At 63.1% G+C, this 26,186-nt stretch overlaps 6 protein-coding genes across 6 annotated transcripts; 2 read left to right on the top strand and 4 right to left on the bottom strand.

The window, feature by feature from the left end:
* Positions 1–58: 58 nt before the first annotated feature.
* On the bottom strand, positions 59–1,898 carry PLICBS_005059 (hexose transporter hxt1; the record flags this gene model as incomplete). Its single annotated transcript, XM_018325530.2, has 2 exons — positions 59–1,625; positions 1,729–1,898. The coding sequence occupies 2 exons, from the start codon at positions 1,896–1,898 to the stop codon at positions 59–61; spliced, it is 1,737 nt and encodes a 578-aa protein (XP_018175282.2).
* A 3,023-nt stretch (positions 1,899–4,921) lies between these two features.
* On the bottom strand, positions 4,922–7,749 carry PLICBS_005058 (threalose-6-phosphate phosphatase; the record flags this gene model as incomplete). The annotated part of the gene is made up of 3 exons (XM_018325531.2): positions 4,922–5,481; positions 5,598–7,545; positions 7,624–7,749. The coding sequence occupies 3 exons, from the start codon at positions 7,747–7,749 to the stop codon at positions 4,922–4,924; spliced, it is 2,634 nt and encodes an 877-aa protein (XP_018175283.2).
* A 4,468-nt stretch (positions 7,750–12,217) lies between these two features.
* Positions 12,218–14,647, top strand: PLICBS_005057 (uncharacterized protein; the record flags this gene model as incomplete). The annotated part of the gene is made up of 1 exon (XM_018325532.2): positions 12,218–14,647. One exon carries the CDS (start codon positions 12,218–12,220, stop codon positions 14,645–14,647), a length of 2,430 nt encoding a protein of 809 aa, XP_018175284.2.
* Positions 14,648–16,274: 1,627 nt separating this feature from the next.
* On the bottom strand, positions 16,275–17,123 carry PLICBS_005056 (uncharacterized protein; the record flags this gene model as incomplete). Its single annotated transcript, XM_018325534.2, has 1 exon — positions 16,275–17,123. The coding sequence occupies one exon, from the start codon at positions 17,121–17,123 to the stop codon at positions 16,275–16,277; it is 849 nt and encodes a 282-aa protein (XP_018175286.2).
* A 1,364-nt stretch (positions 17,124–18,487) lies between these two features.
* Positions 18,488–19,828, top strand: PLICBS_005055 (uncharacterized protein; the record flags this gene model as incomplete). The annotated part of the gene is made up of 1 exon (XM_018325536.2): positions 18,488–19,828. The coding sequence occupies one exon, from the start codon at positions 18,488–18,490 to the stop codon at positions 19,826–19,828; it is 1,341 nt and encodes a 446-aa protein (XP_018175288.2).
* Positions 19,829–21,021: 1,193 nt separating this feature from the next.
* Positions 21,022–23,142, bottom strand: PLICBS_005054 (uncharacterized protein; the record flags this gene model as incomplete). The annotated part of the gene is made up of 2 exons (XM_018325537.1): positions 21,022–22,594; positions 22,652–23,142. The coding sequence occupies 2 exons, from the start codon at positions 23,140–23,142 to the stop codon at positions 21,022–21,024; spliced, it is 2,064 nt and encodes a 687-aa protein (XP_018175289.1).
* Between the last annotated feature and the right edge of the window lie 3,044 nt (positions 23,143–26,186).

Genomic DNA, 26,186 nt, shown 5'->3' with positions numbered 1-26,186 from the left:
TGGCCTTTGGAGAATAAATGCTTGAATACAGAGGATACCCTACTATCTATGAAATCATCTATGCATGCTCCTGGTGCATCAGCTCCTCGCCGTTGCCACTCTCCTTCTTGCGTCCCAGCCCCGGGTGGCCGTCGGTCGTCGTGTCGCCGCTCAGCCCGCCCTCGCTGCCGCCGTCCTCGAGATCCACGCCGGCCTGGCGGCGCAGACGGGCCATGTGCTCGGCCGAGGGCGGCTCCCAGCCGGTGCTCCGCCACGGCTTGACGCCCTCGAGGTACATGGTGTCAATCTCTTCCAGAGTACGTCCCTGGCCCTCGACGACGAAGAAATAGACGAGCAGGGCGGCGACAAAGTTGCAGCCGGCAAAGACGTAGCCGTAGCTGTAGTCGATGGCCTTGACGATGAAGGGGGTGAAGAAGCCGATGCAAAAGTTCCAGATCCAGTTGCTGGCGGTGCCGAGGGCCATGCCCTTGGCGCGGTAGCGCGAGGGGAACAGCTCAGCCTGGATGGTCCAGATCATGGGGCCCCAGGTGGTGGCGAAGCCCAGCACGAAGAGCGAGCCAAAGACGATGAGGACGATGCCCGGCGTGGGCGTGCTGGCCGGGTCGTCGACGTCGAGCACAAAGTGGCCCACCGACGCGAAGATCATGAGGCACACAAACATCCAGGCCGCGCCGCCGATGAGCGACTTGCGGCGGCCGTAGTGCTCCACGATGTACAGCCCCAGGAAGGTGGTGGCGAAGTTGATGGTGTTGAGGATGATTTGCGTGATGAAGCTGTCGATCTGCACCGACTTGAAGATGGTGGTGCCGTAGTAGAAGAAGTAGTTTGCGCCCGTCAGCTGCTGGAACATCTGCAGGGCCACGCCCAGGGCGATGCGGTACGCCATGCGCGGCGCGCGGAACATGCCCACGAACTCGGCCACGGGGCCCTGCTGGATCTTGTCCTCGGCGCGCAGCTTGCTCTCGATCTCCTCGATCTGCGTGTGGACGGCCCAGTGGTTCTCGCCCGCGCCGTACACGCGGCACAGCGTCTCGCGGGCGCGCTCGACCCGGCCGCGGCGGTAGTCGAAGCGCGGCGTCTCGGGGAAGGCCAGGATGCCGAAGCCCAGGACGAGTGTCCAGACCCAGCCCAGGCCGATGACGATGCGCCAGCTGGCCGAGCTGCCGCCTTGGTGCGTGACGGTGCCGTAGTTGAAGCACGCCGCCAGGAAGATGCCCATGGTGATGAAGAGCTGGTACGCGCACACCATGGCGCCGCGGATCCAGGGGGGCGCCGTCTCGGCCTGGTACATGGGCACGAGGAGCGACAGGCCGCCGACGCCGAGGCCCGCGACGAAGCGCCCGATCATGATCTGGTACCAGGCGGAGGAGGCGGCGATCTGGATGACGAAGCCGACGGACGTGACTGCGCTCCAGAGCGAGATGCTGGCGCGGCGGCCGATCTTGTCGGCGATGGGCGCGCCCGACAATGCGCCGAAGAGCGTGCCGATGGACAGCAGCGAGACGATGAGCCCCGAGCGCACCTCGGAAAAGTACTTGTCGCCGTTGGCGTCGGTCTGGCCGAAGCGGTCGAGGAAGTCGGGCATGGCGAGGAAACCCGAGATCTGGCCCGTGTCGTAGCCGAAGCTGGGCGCAGGCTGTCAGCATACCACGTACAATTTTGATCTGGTTATAATACTACGTATAGTATATAACCCTCAGAAAGCTTGAGAGAGAAAGGGAGACGCACATCATGCCGCCCATCGACACCAGCACGCCCATGGCCAGCGACCGCCCCGTCACGCGCGGCAGCGGCGAGTAGTCGAGCCCGGCGAGCGACCCGCGCACATCCTCGGCCCTGCGCTTCTCCGACGCCGGGTTGTGCCGGTCGAAGCGCACCGTCATGAAGTCGCCCTTCATGATGGCGGTGGTTGTGCCTCACGAGGCTGTTTTTCTAGAGTCGTAACGATGGCCGTAGGGCAAGAGCGTGAGGTGTTCGTGTATTCGTGTGTCTCTAGTCTCTGCCTCTGCGTGAGAATAGTAACAGAGGAAGGAACTAGAGTGAGAGGTTGGGTGGGTGGTATAAGTGGTAGAGAAAGTTGTAAGTGGCAAGCCGATGGGGAGTTACACGGCTTGATCCAAGAGATGTAGTGTCGCACCGGTCCCTGTATGCGTGCCAGCTCGCTTGACGCCAGGTTCGCGTCATGGGGGGCAGCGGCAGCGCCGACGGGCTCTTATACGCAACACCCGGCCGGGGGGGACAGTATGGCACGCAGGTACACGATCACGATGACGGAGGGCGCACCCGCCGCCCACATCGACAACACCCCCCGGGGAACCGAACCGGACACGACACGAGACCACCAGCCAGCCGGCCGACCGGGGCCCCGATGCCTACTAAGCAGGAACCCTCCCATCACCAAGCATAACACCCCACGATCCATCACGCGATTTCGCTCTCTGTGCGGTTTTCCGCGGCCACGGCTAGCACGCATGGCATAGTAACTTAGTAGCCCGAAACGACGACGGCGCGACCAGACGCCACCCCAAGTTTCCGCTCCCTCATGTCACCGCAGAACACGGGGGTGCCGTGGGCAAACCACGCACAAGCACCGGGGTCTCCAGGTCTCCAGGTCTGCAAGTCTCCAGAAAAAAAACTGAAGAACCACCGTGATTCTCCAGAATCGGACCGTTTGGCCACTTTTTTTTTAAACCCTCTCCCTCCGTGTCATTCCCCCCCCGGGGGGGATGGGGGAGGACTGGACTGGAGAAAAGGGCCCCCCATTGTGTTCTGTGGGTTCGTCGGTCCGGTGGTCTGGTGTGCCTGAGCAAGCAAGACGGACAATTCCCACCGTCAACGACTTGAGAGGCAAAGGTGAGCGAGCGAGGGTGAATGGCTGAATGACGTCGGAGGCCCGTGGGGCGGCGCTCTTCGATGGGACAGGGGGGGGGCGGCCGAGCATGGATGGATCGAGGAAGACGGCATGGAAAACCTCCACTTGGCATCGGGACTCCCCTCCGCTTCCCCCTGCCCAGCATTTTCTTTCTTCCCCAATTGTGGTCCTCGCAGCCAGATTCGCCGTGGGCATCTCCGTCCCAGAACTGTGGTCCTCTTACATTTTACAAAACTCCCATAGGTAGTTAGAATCCATCATCAAAAAACGTGGCGGACGGACGAGGCGTCCGCTCGACACCGGGCATCAACAGCCACTCAGGCACAGCAGCAGAACACAAGGCCACGAATCTGGGAGAAGCCAGGCCACGGCGTCTTTGGCGCCAAAGAGGCTGGCAGCAGGGCGCACGGGTGGTGCGTATTGGCCACCGTCCTGGTAATGCGCCCCCCGGCGCCTCTGCCGGCTCCCTCGGCGCCGCGGCCGGCACCCAAACGGGTAGGGAAAAAATCGGGCGCGCCGTGTGACGTCAACGGCTGGGCCGCTCCGTGTAAGTCGCAAGTGCCGCCCGTCCATCCGCCCGCCCAACCAGCCCCGTCCTCCCGAGTCAGCCGCATCTCTCGAGTTGGCCGTCCACTTTGGGTCCCGGGACGTCGCAGCATGAACGAATTGTGCTGTGTACTGGCGGCGAGGGAAGGGTCAGTTTGCGGAGGGCGAGTCTGGCCGCTGCCGTGCATACGGAGTAATTATCGTAATGCCCTCTTGGCCCCCCCTGGCCACGATGAGGACAGTACAGTCGGTTAGATACAGTCGCTATTCAACCAGGCCAGCTTCCATCGTTCATGCATGTACTCTGAGTATGCAATGTCCATCCATCCATCCATCCCGCCCTCCGCCGCTCTCTCACACTCGATCGCAACCCATCCCGTCCCTCCCCGGCCTCCGGCCTCCAGCCTCCATCTCTCCCCCTCGCCCCCATCTCCTGACCACCTCACCTCACCAAAAACCTAACCCACGGCCGCTGCCCTTCGGCGGCCCTTCCAGAACGCGTCCTCTCACCAGACCAGACCAGCAGCACCAGCAGCCGCCGCAACACCCGGCCACCACCCGTCTCACCCGTCCCACGGCAGCACCTTGCTAAATCCCGGACCCATAATCCAACACCCATCAACCCCCGGTGGATCTGGGCCCCCCCGGTGGGCAAGGTGGGACTCCAGACCGAAACCCGCAACTCCACGTCCGCAGCGTGGACGGGCCGAATGCGTGCCCCAGTGACTACCCCCGTGAGGCCGTGACGCGGCCCGGCCGCAGACGTACGGGCGTACTGCCTCACTGCCTCGGTGCATGCCTGCCTGCCTGCCGTTCATCCATCCATCCACCCATCCGCCAGCCCCATGAACCTCTAACCCCCATTCTCCGCCGTAGAAACGGAATGCAACGCAACGCAATGTAATGCCTCACCCGCAATGCTTGTTCTCCCCTTTCCCCCCCCAGTATTTCCACCTCCCTCCTCCTCATCACCTCCATGAGCCCGCCCTCCTCTCCACGGGGTACGCAGACACGAACTCTCCGCAGTCTTGGCTCCTCCTCCGTCTTTGCCGCCGACCCCATCGTTTCGTTTCGTTTTTAGGGGATAGAAAGACCTTGGTCATCATGTTGATTACGCCTCTGCTGCTACCCGCTCTATACTATAGCCTATGCAACAAAAACTGTTGTAAAGTAAAAAAACTGCAATCTCTACCCTGACCCCCCGGTGGGCGAGGGGGCATGGCTGCCCCCCTTTGCTCGCCCGCAGCCTCCGCCATGTCTGTCTTTTTGCCTAACCCGTCTGCGTGTGTGTGTGTTTGTCGTATGTGTGTGTGTGTGTGTCTGTAGGTGAGTGTCGTGTGCTTGTTGTGTGTTGTGTGTGTATCCATGCTTTCTTTTTCCCTTCTTTGCGCCAGCACGCCGTTGAACAAATCGAGTCTATGCCTCCCGCTCTATCCGTGACGCCCGCCCGCCCGCTCCATCGTCGCCTGACATGCCACCTGACCACCTGATATTGTCTCCCTCTCACACCTCGCCCGGCGGAATCTTGCCCTCCACCATGCTCAGCGCCGCCAGGTTCACCTCGCCCAGCCGCTCCGTGCCGGCCGGCCCGCCCTCGGCGCCCGCCAGCAGCGCCACGCAGTCGATCACGTCCTCGGGCTCCAGCAGGTGCCACTTGGCCAGCGTCACCTTGGTGCTCGCCCCGACCGTCACCGTGAACACGTGGTCCGCCTTGAGCACCGGTCCCGACGCCCCGTTGAGCGCGCGGAACATGTCCTCGTCGGTAAAGTCGTCGCCCATGCACAGCGAGAACTCGACCCGCCCGGGGTTGGGGTCGTCCGCCGTGGGCTTCGCCTCCGGGTTGTGGTACGTCGCGATCAGCCGCTTCGCAATCTCGCCCTTGTTGATAAACGTCGGCCGCACCTCGATGTTGGCCTTGCCTGGCATCACCTCCACCTCCCACTTGCTGCCCACGCCCGCCTCGAGCTCCTTGTGGCACGCGCGGGACATGTGCGCGCCCAGCTCCGGGTCGGCCTGTCGGTAGTGCCACGTGAGGGCGCAGCGTTTGCGTTCAATGAATGAGCCTGTGGGGAATCGCGCGTCAGCAATATTCCTAGTCATAAAGACGACGATGGCAATAGCAAGAGCAACCACAATAACGACGATGCAAACAACAGCAACACGCTCAAAGGTCACTCACCCTGCACCTTGTCCGTGTACTTTTGAAACACTTCCATGACCTCGGCCTGCCATCCCATGTCAAACTTTTCCGCCAAGTTGACCCATTCCTGGGAGCCCGGGTTGCGCATGAAGCTGCCGTGCTCGGCCGAGAAGCCCAGGCGCGAGATGTGACCGAGGTGGTGGCCGAGAAACTCCTGGTCGCGGCCCGAGATGATCCACACGGCGTTGCGCTCGTCGGCGGCCAGCAGCTTGAGGGCGGCGATGATGCGCTCCGAGGGGATGGCGGCGCTGGGCTCGCGCACAATGGGCGTCAGGGTGCCATCGTAGTCGAACATGAAGAGGCGCTTGCCGGCGGAGCGGTACTGAGAGAGCAGCAGGGCGCGGTCGAGCAGCGGGGTGGCGTGCGCGGAGCCTGCCTCGCCTAGGACCGTGTAGACGCGGCGGATGAACTTGTCGATCCACGACTGCACGTTGTGCGTCGTGACGTGGTGGTACAGGCGCTCCTGCATGACGCGCCGCTGGTCCTCGGGCATGGTTAGCGCCGTGTTGATCTCGCTGGCGACGCCGCTGAGGTCCCAGGGGTTGATATGGATGGCGTCGGCGAGGCTGCCGGCGGTGCCGCTGAACTCGGAGAGGATGAGGGGTCCGTGGCCCTGCTTCTGGCACACGACGTACTCGAGGCTCGTCGTGTTCATACCGTCGCGGACCGACGTGATGAGGCCAATGTCGGCGGCGCGCAGCAGGGCAAAGTACTCGTCCTGGCGCAGGTACTGCGGGTAGTGGTGGACGGGGGTGAAGCCCAGGCTGCCGTAGTCGCCGTTGATCTTCATGACGAGCTCGTTGACGCGGCTGCTGAGCTTGCCGTCGGTGTCGTCGGGCTCGGCGTCGGCGCTCGTGGGGGACGTGACCTGGATCAGCACCACCTTTTCGCGCCACTCGGGGAACATGTCGAGGAAGCGCTCAAAGGCCTGCAGCTTCTGGGCCACGCCGCGGGCGCTATCCAGGCGGTCGCGGCCGACAATGATCTTCTTGCCGGCGTACATCTTCTTGAGGGCCTTGAACTTTTCCTCGACCGAGTCGGCCCAGGCGGCCGTCTCGACGCGGGCGGCGTCGATGCCGATGGGGAAGACGCCGACCTGGACGCGGCTGCCGTAGGCGTCGATGCCGAGCGTGTCCGAGGGGAAGCCGAGGATGCGGGTGCAGCAGCTCAGGAAGTGGCGCGAGTAGCTGTAGGACTGGAAGCCGACGAGGTTGGCGCCGAGGACGCCCTCGAGCACCTCCTTACGGCGGGGCAGACAGCGCAGGAACTCGCTGCTGGGGAAGGGCGAGTGCAGGAAGAAGGAGATGTACATGTTGGGGACGCGCTGGCGCAGCATGCTGGGCAGCAGCATCAGGTAGTAGTCGTGGACGATGACGATGTCGCCGGGCTTGTAGACCTCGATGATCTTGTCGGCGAACTTTTGGTTCATGCGGAAGTAGTCGGCGTAGTGGACGCGCTCCTTGCGACCGTCGGTGGGCTCGTGCTGCTTGTAGTGGAAGAGGGTGTAGAGGTCGTACTGTGCGTAGCGCCGCCAGCGGGCCTGGTCGCGCAACATGATGCCGGCGCCATCAGCCGAGTCAGCCTCGTCGGCGAGCCAGACGGGCGAGGTGCGTATCGTCTTGCTGCGGGAGAGCAGGTGGTCGAGGCGCTGCTGGTGCTCGCGGGGGATCCAGAGGCCATCGACGGCTGGCGGGGTGGGCAGGCGGGTGCCGGCGTCGACGGGGACGGGGGCAGAGAGGGCGTTGAGGGACGAGGCGCCGACGGTGGTGTGGGCGGCGGGCGACTCGGGCGGAGGCGGCGAGGGCTCATAGGGGTCTTCGATCTCGCCGGTCCAGGCGACGACGTGGTGGTTCCATGGCGTCGCGTCCGACGAGAGGTAGGCGAAGGAGTCGAAGAGGGCCGACTGGCCGCGGCGGGGCTTGAGGTCCTGTTGGCGTTGGCGGTCAGTCGGCGTCTTGTCGCCTCAGGGGGCATGAGGAGAGGGCGCGAACGGGGAGGAACTTACCCAGTCGCCGTCCTTCTTGTACGTCAGCGCATGGGGGATGTTGAAGGTGGCCGAGATGATGTTTCCGCTGAGGGCGAGTTCCGGGTTGGCGGCGCGAATCTCGGACAGAGACTGGCGGCGCGCCATTGCTCTGCGGGCGCGTGGCCGGGCGTCGTCGTCGTGGCGGCGGTGGCTCGGGCGGTGGTGATAATGATGCTTGCTGCTGGGTGCGCGTCGTTGCTGCTGGACAGCGGCGGCGGCGAGCGATGGCGGAGGAGGAGCGGGAGCGGGAGGATGAGCGGCGGCAGAGGCGGAAGCTGGTGGTGAAGCTGGGCCCGAAGGGGAGAGGGGCAGGTTGTTGCGATTGTGCTGGTGGTAGTGGCGGTGGGTGAGGGGTATGACGCTGGTGCCCTTGGCGGCGGTGGTATTACTGCTGTTGCTGCTGCTGCTGCTGCTGGCGCTGGTGCTGCCACCAACGCCGGCGTTCGCTGGCAGCCCGACCCGGGAAGCTGCCGGGCTAGTGATGCCACCAATAATGCTGGCGCCTGATGCTGCTGGGCCGTTGCATGTGCTCCCAGTGGTGCTGCCGGTGCTTCTGGCGCTCATCAAGCTCCCGGGACCCACCCGACTGGGCGGCGCCCGCTGGAGGTCAAAGTAACCCGCGCAGCTCGCCCCGCCGACAGCAATCGCACTGGAAGCATCCGCACCGCCCACGACCACGGGACGAGAGGACCGCGAGACCAACGGCGACACCGCGGGCGTCGAAGCGGCCGAACCGAAGCACGAGCAGCTGCCCTCGTCGCAGGCATTCCTCTCGTGCGGTGTCGCTGCGGCGGGCGAAACGTACGGGTCGACGTAGGTGGCCGGATGGATGCCCGGCGTCACGGCGTCCAACAGCAACATCTGACGATGCATGCGCGTGTGCATGCCGCCGCCGCCGTGCTGCTGTCCGTCGTCCGGGTGGTGCTCCTGGCCCACCCGGCCCTGCTGCTGCTGGCCCTGGCGCAAGTCCAACAGCCCTGTTCGACGGGGTGCTGTCACGGAACCTTGGGCTGCCGCAGCTGGCGGCGCCGGCGGTGGTGCCAGTGGCGTGCCGACGGTGGACGCAGGTGCGGTGGCCGCCGGGAACGGCTGGTGCTGGTCTGGCCGGGTGTGGCCATGCGAAGACGATGGGGCCGCCGAGGGGGCGTTGAGTTTGGCCGGCGCGAGCTTGGCGGCGGTGGTGATGTCGTCGCCGTCATTTTGCGTGCGATGCTTGTCTCGATGGATGACGGGGTGGATGTCGTCGACTGGCTGTGCTGTTTGCTGGACGGCGTCGCCTCCTGGCCTTTCAATTGCACAGTCGTCGTGCTGTGCAGGCCCGGCGATGCGCTGCTGGCTCTGGCACTGCTGCTCCTGCTGGTGCTGGTGGTAGTGGAGGCCCGCAACGCCTGCGTCCGCCGGATCCCCCCACGGACCGCCATCGCCAGCGGCCCTGACACCGCCCGTAGCTTCCCCTGCAGTAGAGCTCATTGCTCCAGCATGTCCAGGTCTCATCGCCAAACCGTCTTCCGTCGCTTGTAAGAATTCAACCTGGCAAGGATTAATGAGAGACAAACTCCAACTCACCTTGCCCTGCGCTTTCGCCTCCTATTATCGCGCCAGCAAACGGCTGACACGGCCTCGGTGGCCTGATGGATGGGCCCGGGTGAGGCCTTGGAGTCTAACACCGGCGCAGTCGTCCGTTCCGGAGCCACCACCAAAAAGAGGTGCGCTGATGTTTGTGCTGACCGCCGGCTGCAAAGACTCGCGGGCCGGGACAAGACCAGAATGAATTGGCAACCCCATTCCTCTCGAGCCGGCTAGACAGTGTCGTTTTATTGTCTCCATCTCATACCATCGATCAACCAGGTTTTTCATTCTCGATCGTGATTTACGCACGATGTTGTTGCAGCGCAATAGCCCAGGCGGTGCAAGGCCAACCAAAGCCAGGCCAGTCCCCGGACCAAGACGTCCGGCACCGCCAGACACCGCGCTGCCGGAGCTCCACGTCCGCCCGCTTCTCCAAGCACCTGCCTTGCGTGCCTGTAATGTTGAACGCTTCAGTGGTTCGGTGGGTGCGGCGGTGGAGTCGGCAACCATGTCAAGCACGTTTCTGACCGTTGCTCTATTCCATGGTTCCACCTGTTCGGCACTGGGCCGCGAAGGTCGCTCATTCGTGACAGGCCAGGGTTCCAGGAACAACAGACGGTAACGTTAACAACTGGGCGGTCTGCAGGGATGAGAGATCGCGGCCACCGACGGCCTGTTCCTGATCGGCGTGCGCCCCGGCAGCCACCATGATTGGCTTCCATTACACCTCGCTTCCAGGTCCCGTGTCTCAGGAGTACGACAACATCTCAGAGCTCTGGGGCGCCGCCACGATGCGAAATCACGGGTTCTCGTGGTTGTCGCTTATCAGATGCGTTCATTACTTGGGCGCCTTTGATGATGGCCATGAAATGCGTGACACCAGACGGTGCCAGCGTCAGCAGGTTTCCACATCTTCGTCGACCGCCCAGACAAAGCCGGCCAAAAAAACAACATCTATATTCCTGGAAACAGCGGGACAGATTTTGTGCCCCGTCGCAGCGTGCCTCTAAGCTGGCCTACAAACAGCTCCAATGTTGCCATTGACACGGCCCCTCGCCCCAACCGAATGAGATCGCGACCGAGCCTTGCCCCTTCCATGTCACCACCCCCGCGTGCCTACGCGCAGTAAGCAGACGACTCTCCATAATAGACCCGGCATTTGTAGCCGCTGACGGTGCACTGTACGAATTTCCCCAACGGTCAGCATAAAATGCACACCACGCATTGAACAGCTCCAGGAGGGCCAGTGTGTCATGGTGGGTGCGTGAGTGTGCGTGTGTGTGTGTGTGTGTGTGTGTTAAAAGGCACATACCGGAGCGTCACGCCTGCAGTTCACCCATCGGTTGCTGGAGGTGAGGAAGCATCCCTTCTGGCCTACGCTGCAAAACTGTTCCCGACAATTGATGTGACCCGTTAGCAATCTGATCCTTCCGTCGCGATGGGGTTCTGCCTGGTGCGGTCGACTCACCCCAATCTCAGATGACGATTGAGCCACAACGCTAGGGACGTAAAAGTACCCCGAAGCAACGACGGCAATGGCGTGGGAAAGCTTCATCTTGTCAAGGTTCAAAGAAAAGAGTCGTTGGCGGATATTTTGGCTCTCTGCTAATAGGTGAATGAAGGAAATATGTCGGGTCCCCTGGGCTCGGCATAGATCAACATATATAGGTAAGTTACTTGGAGCTGCCGGCCCATCACTGGCCACTCCGCGTCGCCAGTTCGTCACTGGTTACTCCGTGTCGCGCATGGGCGACTTTTGAGTCAGCATCATGGCCGTGCAGTCGCTTTTAGTCATTTCAAGGACCGTCAAGCGGGAACAAAAACGCAGAGTCGGCATGGAGTTGACGTTGGTGCTAGACTAACAGCTGCTTGCAACCTTGCAGACCGTGTCGGAGCAGTGCCGATGACGCGCCAGCCACGTACATGTAGCATTTCGCCGCTCTTGGGCCCGTCCTTGTTTGCAGGCCATTACAGAAGGGAGTCTGCCGGTGCAGACAAGCGGAGGCTCCCTGGGTTCTATAAGTGGACTACGTGTACGTCGTACTTGGTGAACGACTCACCTGAGAGACGCTTCCGACTAGCCGGCACGTCTCTTCGATTTTCCTGTGCAAACGTAAGCTATTGGGTCCCGGCCCGGACAGGCAGCGCTGTGCAAGACGTGCCTCTATCCAAAACGCATCACGCGACTCAAACTGTAACGTCTTTTGCCTCGCTGGGGGTGATAGTGTACCATTGCTCAAGGCTTGGGGCTACGCGTCATGTCAACGAGGAGAGATTCGTGAACCGTAATACTAGCCATTCCCAGAGTCGGGATACCTGCGGTGCTTAGCCTGCAGACGCGCACTGAGCTCGGTTGCCCGCTTGTGAAACGAGCCCGGATCAGGTTCCGTCCCGCGTGTTCTGCGCAACGCGGCCAGTCGCTAACGAGATGCGACACGACGATGACGATGGCTTTCGGGCCATGGCATTGAGATGGAACGACCAAGGTGAGCTGCCACGGGGAAGCTGTGAAGTGTGGTTTGCAGCGATTATTTCGCCGTGGGGATATTTGAGAAGAAAGGGGCTTGGCGAGGAGAGATGAGAGGAAACAAACGAGTAAAGAAGCATTACTTCTGGTCGTCGAGAGTGAGACCATTTCACGCTGGCGAGACCCGTGAATCAATCAAAGCAACGAATCCCCCATGCGTCGCCCATGCATTTTCACAGATGAAGCACCTGGCCGTGTGCCGATTGAGAGTTCACGTCAGGTTCTGACCCGAACGTTGGATATCGTGTTGGGTCCAGGGTAGTCAGACCTGAGCCGGTCCCAGGCACCGAAAGCAATCACGTGACCGTGGAGGTTCCGTCGGCAGCCAAAATTCGACTCGCGCCCGCCGCCGCGTCGGCTTCACCTCGCTTCATTCACCCAAGGCGTTTAAACACCCGGACATCCGCCGACAATCAGCCATCGTCGGCCTGGCCCTTCGCATCGCGACGCGCGCCCGCGACTAATCCGCCTGCCGCCATGTCCGCATCTCCACCGCCGCCGTCGTCGCCGTCGCAGTCGCAGTCGCAAGCGCAGCAGCACGCCACCGCCCACGCCTACGCCAGCAACGGCCTCGAGATCCTGCAGGCCGCCAGCGACGCCGCCCAGGCCATCAGCAACCTCAACAGCATCAACGGCATCGGCAACCCCCAGGCCCAGGCCCTCCAAGATGCCGCCGCCGCCGCCGCGGAGGCCGTCGCCGCCCAGCCGGCCCTGGGACACGATGTTGCCATGCAGCAGCAGCAACAGCAGCAGCAGCAGCACAATCAGCATCACCAGCCGCAGCCACAACAGCCGCCACAACAGCAGCAGCAACAACAGCTGTCGTCGCCCGGCGCCGCGATGCGCGACCCGACCGTGAACCCGAAACTCACCCGCCTCCGACGCGCCTGCGACATGTGCAGCATGCGCAAGGTCAAGTGCGATGATACCAACATCCCCTGCCGACCCTGCCGCGAGCTCGGCGTCGACTGCACCTACGAGCGCGAGACGAAGCGTCGCGGTCCCCCGAACCGCCACGCCGAGGCGGCCAAGGCGGCCAAGCGCGCCCGTCTGGAGCTCTACTCGGGTTCTCCCGTTGCCGCCGCCGCCGCTGGCCCCAGCCCCGGCCCCGGCCCCGGCCCGGGCCCGGTGACCGCCTCACCCTCGCCCCAGACGGCCGCCAAGGCCCTCGTCAACATCGCCTCCGACGCCCTGCTCGACGCCGAGGCCATCGCGCCCATGCCCGTCTTGGAGCTGCTCGTCGACGACTTCTTCACATACGTCCACCCGCTCGCCCCCTTTCCCCACGAGCCCACCTTTCGTCAGTCATTTGCCAACCGCGAGGACCGCTCGCGGCCCGAGTTTCTGGGTCTCTTAGCCAGCATGGTCGCCGCTCTCGTTGCCTCCTTTCCTCGTAGCGCAAGGGAGCATATCAAGGCGCAGCACGGCGCTCAGCTGTTTCCCAAGGCGGTCGTCATGATTGAAAAGTGTCGCGACGTTGCGCTGCTCACACGCGGTTCCAAGTGGGTGCTCAAGCAGCCCAAGACGCTCGATGATGCCGCCACCAGCTACTTCCTGGGCCTCGCCTCGGGCTACGTCCACCAGTGGAACGCGTCGCGACAATTCATGGCCGAGACGCTCACCCTCGTCCGCGAGCTGGGCTTCACCCGGCCCAAGCACCCCGGCGACGTGCCTACCTTTGGCAATGATCTCTACTCCCCCGATCCGCTGCCCTTCAACCACGTCAAGGACCAGATCGGGAAGCGCATCTTTTGGTGCCTGCTGCTCGGCGTGCGGTCTCTTTCGCAGCTCGGCGCCTCGCATCCCGATCTCGTCATCGCCCCGTCCACCCCGAGTCTGCCATACCCTGCCTATCCCGAAAACGTCGACGACATCTGCGTCCTCGCCAACGAAATCATCCACCAGGCTGAGGGCAGCGTCACCCTCCTGACTGGCTTCCGCTTCGCCATCGACATCTACACCACCATGAACGGCATCGTCAGCCTCGAGCTCGCCTACGGCATGAGCACCCTCCCCTGGCCTGACCAGCGCCTCCTCCTGCGGGACGGCCTCCTCGCCGCCAAGAGCATCGTCGACAACCTGCCGCCCGAGCTGCAGCTCGGCAATCACGCCGCCGCCGCCGTCGACGACGCCAGCTCGCTCGCCAGCCTCGATGAAGCCGGCATGCAGTACGTGCCGCCTCTGTGGCCCGAGGCCCAGCCCGCGCATGACCTCCGCAACGTCATCAAGGCGCAGCCCCTCCGCCGCCGGCAGCTCCAGTACGAGATCCAAAAGGCCAACATCTTTGTCTCGCAGCTCGCCACCCGTTTCTACTTTGTCGACATGTACTACAACCTCCGCGACGTCTACCTCCAGGAGCAGCAGCAGGAGCCCCAAGCGCAGCAGGACGAGAATCAAGAACCACCGCAGCAGCAGCAACAAGACGAGGACGGCAACACGATTGAGCCTACGTCTTCAAACGCAGCCGCTGCCGCCGCCCCATCCGGCCCGTCGGACGAGGAAAAGGCCCTCCGCGACGCCGACGACAAGGAGATCCTCGACCTCATGGCGCAGGAGCGCGAGCTCATCGTCCAGAACCTCCTCACGGTGCTTGGCTCCGTCTCGCAGCGCAGCCTCGAGCCCAACGGTGGCGCCCTCATCAATAAGATTCGGCAGGTCGCGTCCACGCTGCTCGCCGACGCGCCCGACCGCAAGGGCTCCTTTGCCGCCAAAGCCGAGGAGGCGCTCTCGCAACTCATCGACGTGCTCGTCAAGCTCGAGAGGACGGGCCCCGCGGGGGAGTCTCGGGCGGCCGACCCGAGCAACATGACGGTTGAGGATGAGGACGAGGAGCTGCGCCACTGGGCGGAGTTGCGCGACTACCAGCTGCGCTTTGCCGCCAACGGCGGGTTCGCGGATGTCCTGTAGCCACTTCTGTTGCCATCATTTTCACGTGCTGTCTGTACCACTACTTGATCCTAAAGAGGAGGCGTTTCAGGTTTCATTGAGCCTAGGTAATAGCTGAAGTGTAACAATACCCCCAAAGCAATACAAGACTAATGACCAGCCAAGCATGCTGTCCGTTCCCCCTCTGCTACCGAAGTTTTTTCGGGTCCCTGTCCGTTCATTGTTGATCCTCGTGCTTCTTGCGATACATGCCTCGCGCAGGGATGCCGTATCGAGATGCCCAGCAATAGACCCACGTAACCCAGAACGCCTCCTGCAGGAGGATGCTCCTATTCAGATATCTTTGTCAGCTGAAAGCGTGGACAACAAGCGTATACGTCCGAGGCTAGGACAGCCAGACAGAAAGAAAGAGGCGCGCACGCACCCTGTGGCGGAGGCGAGAACCCAAACCGTGCTTGGTTTATGCGGAGCCAGTGCTACAGCGCTATACGCCAACGCTGCGAGCACAAGAGCGAGCGAGAGATGCACGAAGAAGGCCATTCCTCCCTCCTTGTCCCTAAGTTGCTTGCTGATTGTCCACGCAACTACAGTGAGATAGATGCTGCTGAGGATGAACTGCCAAAGTCGACCAAATGTTAGCAAAAATACGCCGCCGTCAACGACAATTATGTGACTGGTATCCTCTCGCCCGTCGTGGCTCTTGTGCGTGCAGACATCACGAATCCTTTCGAAAATCGACATTTGACTGCCCTTGGAACACGTATCCCAATAGAAGGGGAATAGGGGCAACGCACCAGGGCTGCGATCATCCCAATTGGGAAAATCGTGTAAGGCACAGTCGGCTCATCATCCGAGTGCATTCCATTATTTGTTCTCTGAAGGGGGCTCGTCGGCTCATGATCCGGGTACATGTCATTATGTATACTCCGAGGATCTCTCATCCAAAAGTGGAAATATCGGATTGGCACCCAGAATGAGGCGACGAGGGGGAGGATCATGGCGAGGCCACGCGGCCAGGCGGTGAAGCGGCAGACGGTAACGTGACACGCCGGGGGGCCTCGGCGAGGCCTTCCGGAGGCATGATCGCCTCGAGGATAGGTGTCGTACGAGTACGTGGGCATCGGGTTCGTGGAAGTCGGGTTCGCAGAGGTGCCATCTGGAGCAGCTGGAGCAGTGCTGTCACCAAGGACCGGTTGCTGCGTCGGCGTAGCCTTCTCCTGGGGGGAGGGTGCCAAGGGGGTGAGGAATGCCATGACCGTGAGGTGCGGTGCTGTGTAGTGACAGGGCCGTGAGTGATGGACGACGTGCGGCAAAGACAGATGGTGGTGGTCAAATGACTGTGGTGGTCAGGGGCTGGCTGGTGATGATGCTGCTAGACGATGCTGCCGATGATGATGTTGAGACGATGCTGGCGGGCGGGGAATGAAACCTGTGGATGAGAGATGGGAGACTTGAGCAGAGAAGAAACGAGAAAGAAAAGAGAGCAAAGAGCGGTGGCGGGCGAGAGAGACGACGGCCAAGTGAAGAGGGCCAGTCTCTAGAGCGACTTCCCTCTTCCAACCCCTCAAGACCTCCTGATGCAAGAACCACCACCCCCAACGCGCAGCAGCCACGCAACTTCTTTCCCTTCCGCACGCATCAACGCCAATCAGCCACTTCCTCCACCTCGCGTCTCCCCTCCCTCCTCGTCCAGCGCCGCCAACGGCCCTTCCCTCGGGCCCCTCGCGCGAAACAGCATCACCACGCCCACGAACCACACCTCGACGTGCACGAACGCCCTCCGCAGCGCCCGCTCAAACACCTCCGCGTCGTCGTCCGCGTTGGTGAATATCCCGCGCCAATTGTACGCCGCGAGGCAGGCGCGCGCGAGCCACCCACGCTGCGCGTCCCGTCCCCGGCCCAGGATCGTGGCCCCGACGAGAGTCGCGTTGGGGGCGAGGTGCGCGCGCACGGCGTCGAGGATGAGCGCGGCCTTGGTCTCGGGTGGCAGGGGGATGCAGTGCAGGAGGTAGAAGATGCTCGCCGAGGTGAACTTGCCGCCACTGCTGCCGCCGTTGCCGTTGTTGTTGCCGCCGTGGTCGCTGTTGGAGGGGGTTGGCAGGGGCAGCGGCTTGGTCGCGTTGGCGAGCACGGCGGACACGTGCACGGGAGATGATGCCAGCTTGGCGGCGCGGAGGACCCTACGGCGCGCCGTCTCCAGGGCCGTGGGGTTGAGGTCGACAAGGGTGAGGCTCTTGCACTTTGTCGCGGAGCTGGGGTGGGAAATGACTGTGGCCGGGAAGTAGCCGGTGCCGACGCCAATGTCGAGGTGGCGCTCGCTCATGGCAGACTCGAAGAGTGGGAGGAGCACCTTGTCGGTTGAACAGCGCCAGATGTACCTGTTGGAGACGCCGAGAACCATGGCATCGTAGACGGACAGCATTATCGGGGAGTAGATGGCGCTGCCCGAGTCGCCTTGCGGCGCGGCGGCCTGTCGCTCTTCTTCGGCAGAGGCCATGGTGTAGAAAGGAGCTTTTCAGGGGCTCGCAGGGAACGAAGCTTGTCCTTGAGGAGCTTGGTAAGACAGGACGCCGAAGAGAGCCCTTTTCTAACTCGCAGCTTCAGCAGCTTCAGAAGCTTCAGAATGCAGAGCGGGCATCGTCGAGGGGACACCCAGGGCAGGAGCAGGAGCCGGAAACGCCCGTCCACCCCATTTTATATCGCCGAAGGAGCAGGCCCAAGTCCTGTGCATCGTATGTTTCTGACTAGGTACGCGAATCGGCATTCATCTTGGCTGCAGGGGTGTCTATTTCCGGGCATGTAAGCCGAAGAATCCCACGCTGCGTTGCGCGCCAAACGTGCCACGAGCCTTGCTCCGGACCGTGGGTAGCATGGTAGCGAGCGTATTGCCCGAGCATTTCCGCTCCCGCTTCTGCGCGAGGAGGGAGCGAGGGAGCAAGGGAGGGCCGGGGCCAGGGGATGGCGGATCTAGCTTAGGAAACGTGTTGGTGGTAGACGGTTAAGATCGGCGGGGGGGACGGTGGGTGGTTGTGCAGAAGCGGTGGTGGTGACTTTGTGATACCTTTGCGTGTGCCTGAGCCGTGAGACGTGCGTGTGTAGTTTGGGGGGCGGTCTCGGTCTCCGGCGAGTCTCGGAGCGGGGGCCGGCGCCCCGGAGCGGAAGCCGGTCCCGTGGTGGAGCACTCCCCCCGAAGCTTGCGGCTCTCCGGTGGTGCGGGCCGGACGAACGCCCCCGTGCCGGGAACCCCTGGATGCCACAGCACCCGGGCCGCCGTTCATTCGCTCGACCCTACTCTCCACCACCGCGTGAGTTGGCGCCGCGCGGCCGGACCTCCGCGGCATGGCGGCCATTACCAATGCCATGCCCGCTCCCTCGGCACACGTGTGGGGGACGGGAGAGACAAGGATGCGGAGTGAGGAGACGCAGTTGTCCGTGGAGCCTTTCGTCCGCCCCGGAGGCCCGGCCCCGGACATTGCGGCGATACGGCTCCCGGCATCTCAAGCCCCCCCCTTCCTCCATTATTAATGACGCTACCAAGTTCCCTTTCATACGAGCACATTTCACCATCTTAGTGCCTTTCGTGGCATGCATTCGCTGATGCATATAAGCGTTAACTTTGCCCGTACATGAACTACAGCATCTACTTACCTTCAACTGCCACCACCAGCTAATAAAGCTAAGCATCAAGCCCGTCATCGAGACAAATTCTTACTTCCATCTCGCAGACCAAGGGCCAAGCGCCTTTTTTGCCCCTTGCCCCTTTCCATCTCACCCAGCCCCCCCCGTCGCAACAAAAAGAGTGAATTACCCTGCCTTACCCCCCCTGCGCGACTTCCCGGGCCGTCCGTTCCCAGATCGATCATGAAGTCCATTGCCATCTTCCCCGCCTCGGGCGCCCTCGGGACAAGCACGTACACGCACCTCATCGCGCAGCTGCCGCCGCCGCCGCCGTCATCCGCCTTGGCGTCGTCCGCGTCCGCTTCACCGCGCGTCACCCTCATCTCGCGCTTCCCGGAGAAGGTACCGCGGGAGTTGCTGAGTACCGGCGAGGTAGACGAGGGTGCGGGCGGAGCAGGGCCAGGAGTGGGAGGAGGAGCAGGAGCAGGACGAGAAGGAGGAAGAGCGGGTAGAGGACCCCTTGTCTGCACCCTCGCCGCCTCGTACGAGTCCCCCCCGGAGACCCTCCGCACCGCCTTCGCCGGGCACGACGTCCTCTTCCTCATCTCGTACCCGAGCCACGCCCACGCCCTGCGCACCCGCCTCCAGCTACCCGTCGTGGACGCTGCCCGCGCCGCCGGCGTACGCCACGTCTTTTACTCGTCGCTCGCCTTTGCGGGAAACAGCAGCAGCAGCAGCAGCCTATCGTCATCATCACCGTCGTCGTCGGATAAACCGGCTGGTCAAGGCCAGACTAGCAGCGGCAGCATCGGTGGCGGCAAGGGAGTCGGCGCAACGACACTGGCTGAAGTCATGCGCGCACACCTCGACACCGAGGCGTACCTCGCCCGCCTCGCGCGCGAGGACCCGTCTTTCACGTACACAGTCGTCAGGGAGGGCCTGTACTCCGAGTCGTACCCCATCTACACGGCCTTCTTCGACGTGCAGCGTCACGCCCGGATGTACGCGGGCGGCGGCGGCGGCGGTGGCGGCGGTGATGGTGACGGTGATGGGACCGCCGTGCCGAGGCATGAGATCCTCATCCCGCACGACGGCTCCGGCCCGGGCATCAGCTGGGTCAAGCGCGACGAGCTCGGGGAAGCCACGGCGCGACTCATCGCCTGGTACGCCGCCGCCGCCGCCGCCTCCGGCCAAGCACACCGCCCGTTTCCGTACGTCAACAAGACCGTTACGCTGACGGGTCCGCGCGTATACTCCCTCGCCGAGACGGCACGCGTTCTCTCGCGAGCGGCAGCGCGAGGCGGCTTCTCCTCCTCCCCCAGCAAGAACAAGGACGACGGCGACGCGTACGTTGACGAGGACAGCGTGCGCATCCGAGAGGTCAGCGTCGACGAGTACGTCGCCCAGCCACAGGTCAAGGCCGCGTTCGGAGGCGACGAGGTCCTCGCGCGCAGCTGGGCCACGGCGTGGGATGCCATCCGCGCGGGCGAGACGGCGCTCGTGGACGGCACGCTGCGGGAGGTGCTGGGCCGGGAACCCGAGGCATTCGAGGTGACGATCCGGGACATAGTTGCGGCCAGATAACTCACGCAGCATTAGGTACCTAGTTACGCTACATTAGCCAGCCGTCGCGTCGTCACGTTCGAGTTCACGTTCACGTTCACGAAGAGAGGCGGTCCCGCGCAGGTATATATATCAGTCCTTGTTGCCATGACCCCTATATCACCTCCCGTCACGAGCCTCACAAGCACCGTCCGGCACAAACTTGGCCTAGAGAATCACAAAACGCCAAACGAGCCCACCAGCGAACGCACGCGCAGACAAACTGGCAAGGCACAATCCCTCCCGTCTTGGCTTCCAATGTCAGGGTATCAATGAAGCGTTCCCATCCGCCGCAGCTGGCTTACACGGTCGCGTCCCCCTGCCTGGGATACCCGACGAAGCGGCGACGGCCACTCCGTCCCCGGGTATCCCCGCATGAACGACTCCTCCCGCAGCCGCCGCTCACAACGTGAGTCTTCGATATCTTCGTCTAGAGGTCGCGGGTCCCGTCTCCCTGGAGCAGGGAGCCGCGTGTGGCCCATCCATCTCACAATGACAGGCGGGGTATCTCATCACGTCATAAGTGTCCAACAGTCCCAATTCCAATACAAAAGCACGCTGGCGAAAACGCGAGGAAAGAAAGACAAAGCAAGGGCAAAGCAGCCGCCCCTCCCGATAACTCCGTCTAGCGTCCCAACAGGGAACGCGAGAGCCGATAGTGAGTGTCGTGAGTGGTGAGATGTATCTACGTCGCGATAGAGAGTAGGTGCAGTCGTCTGGCCGCGGCAGACGAACAGGTAAAATGCTGACTAGAGAATAGAAACCCGAACCAAGCATGCAAGACAAAGACAAAAGCCAGTCGTGGACGCGCTGTGTAATCAGGCCGGAAAGAGAAAAGTCGTAAAGTTCGTCATATGGTACGCCGTATGCGGATACGCGGCATTCGCCGGCGGACGATGCACGGCCGCCATGGCTGCGGATCGATTGCTCGTGGCGGCAGCCACAAGCGCTTTGAACCGTCGAAGATGATCAACGTCGGCCGAGAGACCTCGTTGTTGCAGTTACTGAGGCTGTTGCTCCCGCGTAGGTTCCTGCTCCTGGTAGGCCGTGGCAATGTATCCCTCGCTCGTGGCGACAGTCGCCAGCACGTCTAATCGCCGAAGAGGATCAGCGCTGGCGGAGCCCCCCTGCTGTTGCGGTTGCTGACGCTGCTGCTGCGGCGTGGGTTCCAGGTTCTAGTAGGCCGTGGCCGTGGATCCCTCGCTCGTGGCGACAGCCACCAACGCCTCCAATCGTCGAAGAGGGTCAGCGTTAGCCGAGCGCTCCTGCTGTTGGGGTTGCTGAGGCTGCTGCTCCCGCGCGGGAAACCCGCTGAAGCCGTTCATATTGGGGTGCACCATGCGGTCAACGTGGGCGACTCTGGGGTCCTGGGACGGGGCCGGCGGTCCGCCTTGAGGGCCCATGGGGCCGTGGTACCAGCCGTGCCGCTTATTCTCGCGCGGCGTGGCCACGGACGGGGCCGACATGGCTTGCTGGTGGAGAGACCGCCCGGCGAGATGGGGCGGGGCATGCTGCTGCCGCGAGGGAGGCACCTGGTCCTCGAAGCGAACAGTGGGCGCGCTCTGGCGCGCCTGCTCTGCCTGAGCTTGAACAGCCCGGTTCGCGTCGGACGCCCAAGCGCCGGCGCTGTCCCGGGGAGGCGTCTTGTGCCCGATGTCGAGGCGGGTGAGGCCGCGCTGCAGGCTGGCATCGTACATGTTCAGGTTTCGGCGTTCATCCACCTGCATCGGCTCCTGCGGGGGCGGGTACGTCGCGCGGTGGGAGGCATCGGGGTCGACAGCCATGGGCGAGGGGTTCCGGCGAGGCAGGGGATCGAAGGACTCGATCCCGGGAAGGCGAAGGGACGACTGCGCGTTGGACGGGTTCGCGATGGGCGGTGCGGGATTCGGGCGGACCGACTGGCTGCCGACGGCGCTGAGCTGGTTATTCTGCACGCTGTAACTGCGGCTGTCGGGGTGCCAGGTGCGTCTCCGCCACGCTTCGTCCGAGACGCTTGACGTCGAATCGCGGCGACCTGACCAGCCCGATGAGGACGCCGTGGGCGACGCGACCATGCTGCCGTTCGACGGGGCGAAGGCGCCGGGGTGTGAGCTATTGACGAGGCCAGGGCCGAACATGGGGCGCCCAGGGGCCTGCTGAGGCACTGCGCTGAACGGGTTGGCTCCCGACGGCACGCTAAGACGTCGACCGGGCGTCCTGCTTCCCGCCGAGTACATGCTATGCGACCTTGAGTGGGACGTGGTGGGTGACGCCATGCCCGAAGCCCATCGGGGGCTGCTCTGTGCCGTCGAAAAGGTCGCAGACGTTGGTGTGCTGAAGTCGCCGGGGGACGGTGGGCGATACGAGAATGTACTGTCGGCGGCGCTGCGGTAGGATTCAAGGGATAGTCTGGATCGCGGGTCTGCAGCCATTACCAATGGTGGTGGACGTCGTCGGGCGTCCGTCTGAGGGGGTCCGTAGTTCGAGCCGACAGAGCTGATGCTCGCGATGCTGGATGTAGAGAGAGACTTGGAGTGGCCACGAGGAGGACCTCCCGCGCTGCCTCCGGTGGACGCCCGAGCTCGGTTGCCGGCCTGTCTCACCCGATCGGTTCGTATTTGGCGCTGGAATCGTGACCCTGTGGCGGCGAGCGAGTCGATGGGTATGTCCTCGTTTACGTGAACCGTCTGCGCATGCTGCCGAAGGTTGTCGAGCCGCGAGAACCTTCGCGAGCAATGGCACTGAAAAGGCCGCTCGCCTGTGTGTTTTCTGTTATCGAGTCAGCAAAGGGAGAGGCCGCATGCGATGGTGGCGGCCAGGTCTCACCGAATGTGTCGTGCCAGGTGCTCGCTTCTTGTAAAACTCAGGTTGCACGGTGGAAAGTCGGTGCAGTAAAAGCGTTGCGACTTCTTCTTCTTGTTAGACTTGGTGCCGTCAGCATTGACGCTCTCGTCGTCGGATCCACCGTCGTCCTGCTGTCCCTCGCCGTCTGAGTCGTCCATGTCGACGTCCATCGACTCCCTCCTTGACGAGTTCTTGGCCGAGTGCTGAGAGTCTGCACGCTTCGGTTGGTCCGAGGGTTCAGGCATCTGCACGCCTTGCGGAAAAGGACTTGAGGGTAGCGGCCTCTGGCCGTGCGCGGCGCTGCCAAAGGTCGCTCTCGTCGGCGTCTTCGCGTCGTCAGGAGGCATGGCAGAGTGGTGATGGTGAGGAGCGGTGTTGGGTCGAGGAGTCGCCGACGTGGATGGCGTCATAGCGTCTTCGGGGATGGTCTCGGCGACGAGGTTGGGGTTGACCGGTCGGAAGGCGGCGGCCATGGCGGCCAAGATCTGCAGGCGTCGACACAACGGCAGTCGACGGCGACGCCGACCCGGGTCAGGGAAGGAAAGGGGAAGAGCGCGGCGGTGAGGCGAAACCCGCCGTTCGTGGAATCGAAGTCGTCCAAGAGCCGGCCTTTTCGGGAGTGTGTCGGCAAGGAAGGATTCGGCGGGAGTGGTGTTCGTTTAATGCGACAGCCAACCTCGCACTTGCCAGTGAGGCTGAGGATGGTGCGACGGCACAGGCAGGGAGGAGGGGCGATGAGGCGGCGCGGGGAATGGGCGGGCAGCGGTTAAGAAGGAATCCGAGACCGTTGGGTGGACCGGTGAGCTGCGCGTCTTCCGGCTCCGTCTCTGGCATGGAACGGGTGCTGTGTTCTCAACGTCGGCTGCTCGGCGGCCGATGACGATGACGAGGCAAAAGCTGTGATGCGGATCAAGTAATAGGTAAGAGGAGAGAAGAAACGGCCGGGGACCAGTCCGTGGCGGAAGTCGAGCACTGTAGCAGCAGGTCGTGGGTGTGTACGAAGCACTCCGTGTGCCAGTAGGAGGAGAGGGAAAAGGGGAGAAGGGAGGGAGGGGAGGGGATGGAGGGCAGGCCAGTGGATATGTGAGATCACGTCCTTGCTCGAGTCAAGCCATCCCAAGGTGGCGGGGCACACACACGGGCGGTTGCAGTCGAGTCGCCTTTTGATTGAAATCCATCCAGTGACAACGACGGTGGAGCTGAGCTCTTGGGCGGCGGCATCGATGGATGGAGCCCGCCGCAACCTCCTCTTACGGTACGAAGTGAGTTGCTGGGCCCAACTCTACGGCGCGGTCGGCTCGGAAGCCTAGTGTGATTTGTCGATGATGGGCGTTTGCGTCGATGGCAGCCCCGGTGCCTGCAGGAACCGCAGGCGGGTTATACGCGACGGGGCCGTGAAATGTACATGCGACGTGAGAAAGGGCCCGTCCTGCCGGGAGCTGAGTCTCGCGTGGCCATGGGGCCGGTGGACGCTCGAGTTTGCTCTCCTGCTCCCCTTCTCTCGACGCTGATGCCAGGCCCGACCATTCCACAGCTGCTTCCCCCATCTTCAGCGCCCTGCGAAGCGGTGCCTGGAGGTGTCTGTCCCCCTGCCCCCTTCGCGGCGATCACCAGCGGCTGGGGGTGTGGGCGGTGGATGACGGATGGGTGCCACGCTGCACCGGGCGGCGGCAAGGGGGTCGAGACAGCGCAGCGGCGCACGACGGGGGCTTGGGGGGCAGGCCTGGGAGGGCAGGGGCCAGCTGGGTGTGGCGATTGGCGAAAGCCCGAGGCCGTGTCTTGTGGTTGCTTTTCCCCTCGAGTCGGATGTCTCGCTGTCGTTGTGTGGAGTCCCGGATCCGGCCTGGGACGGCGCGCCGTCGTCGTTTGGACCCAACCATGATCCGCCGCCGCTGTCAACCTCCAGAGCGAAGCGGGCTAGCGAAAGGCAAACCGAAAAGCAAGATGCTGTCGCTGCTGCTGTTGCTGCTGGCTCGCTGCTGGAGAAAAGGAACAAGCTTTCGAGCTGGTTTGATTGCCCTCGCGCCCTCGCAAGCTCCCATCGAACCGCACCGCGACTAGCCTGCCTCGACGAGCCGTCCATCGTCGGTAGGGACGACGTTTGGGCCAAGGCAGGAGGCTGAGAGGCCCGTCTCCACAGCCAGAAAAACAACCGAGCGCTCGTGGCGCCGTCCGAAGACGATGACAACGGTGCAAGAGTTTAGCACTTGCGATAAGTGACCGGATGCGACCGACGATGGATCCGACATTCAGCTGGCCTCGACAACCTCCGAAGAGGCCCCTTCCGCAAAACGCATGACAGGAAGCTCGAGCGCGTCCTGTCCGGGCATCAGCATCAAAATTCCACCTGCGTGCCCAAGTTCCCCGGGGCAGGCGGGCAGGCAGGCACGCGGTCGCATCGTGCCCAGCGGTCTGCCAGTTTGCCAGTCGTCAAGTGTGCCCCCGGCGAGTGGCGATACGTCAAAACCGCGAAAGGGGCGGGCCACAAGACGTAAGGTACAGGTCATCTGCGCACCTTAGCGCGGGCGGGGTCCCAGGTACAAGGCGAGCAAGACGACCCGGGCGTGCGCAATCCCATGCTCGGCATCCCATTGCCCAGCCTCTCGACGTCGAGTCCCTTGAGTCTGCCGCAGCGACACCCCTGCTTGAAGCCACCGAGATGCTGGGCAGGACAGGACAGGCCCTTTCGGCGTCCATCAGCCCGCCTCAGCAACAGCCTGGTGTCCCGCCCATACACCCTCAGGCGGACGAGGCGGGTTGGAAGGCGTCGCCGTGCTTCGGACAGTGTGCGTCGTGCCATGTTGCGCGATGGACCCGGATGGCGAACGCCGACCCCAAACTCTCCTGCTGCGCGTGAAGTGAGCGAAGCAGCTTCATCTACTGCCTTGCTGCCGTAGAAGTCCTGCGGCAACCGCCTGCGTACCACGGCACGTCACTCCGCCAGCGCTGCCACGACAACAGGCGTCCGGTGAGGGGGTTGGCGTCTGGCTCACGATTGCGACACAAGCAGACCGCAGCTCGCGCTTGCGCGTCCAGGGCCCCCTGTGCCGTGCATGCCCCTGCTCCTCTACAAAAATAGTGCTGGTAAGCCTGGTCGCAGGGACCTCTGGCTGCCCGTGTGGGGGACCAGGGGACAGCACTCATCCGTATCCCACCCGAAGCAGCCTCGATTGCAGCTTCTCATCCCTTGGGCAAGAGCGTTTCTTTCAGCACGCAACTCCGTGCTGTATGTCGCCGCTGTGAAGTTGCGACACGGTACTGTGTTCGTCGGCATGAGAAGCCACTTTATCCGACTCGCTCTGAGTGGCCAGTCCTGGCTTGGGCGCTCGAAGCTGGTGGAGCTGGTCCAGACAGCCTTCTGAGCAGATGGGAGGCAGGCAAGGCAGGCCAGGAAGTAGGGTGGGAGCAGCAACTGAGGGCCCAGAGCTGGCCCCTCTTCTGCGAAGCAGCTTCGCGCCACCGATGCCGTGCCTGGACCGATCGTGAGCCTAGCAAGGTACAGCCAGGCACTGTACGC

Source organism: Purpureocillium lilacinum (assembly GCF_023168085.1).
Source record: "Purpureocillium lilacinum CBS 284.36 DNA, scaffold_3, whole genome shotgun sequence".
Classification (NCBI taxonomy): domain Eukaryota; kingdom Fungi; phylum Ascomycota; class Sordariomycetes; order Hypocreales; family Ophiocordycipitaceae; genus Purpureocillium; species Purpureocillium lilacinum.
The sequence above is the reverse complement of the archived record's forward strand: the minus strand, read 5'-3'. Positions and strand labels throughout refer to the sequence as shown.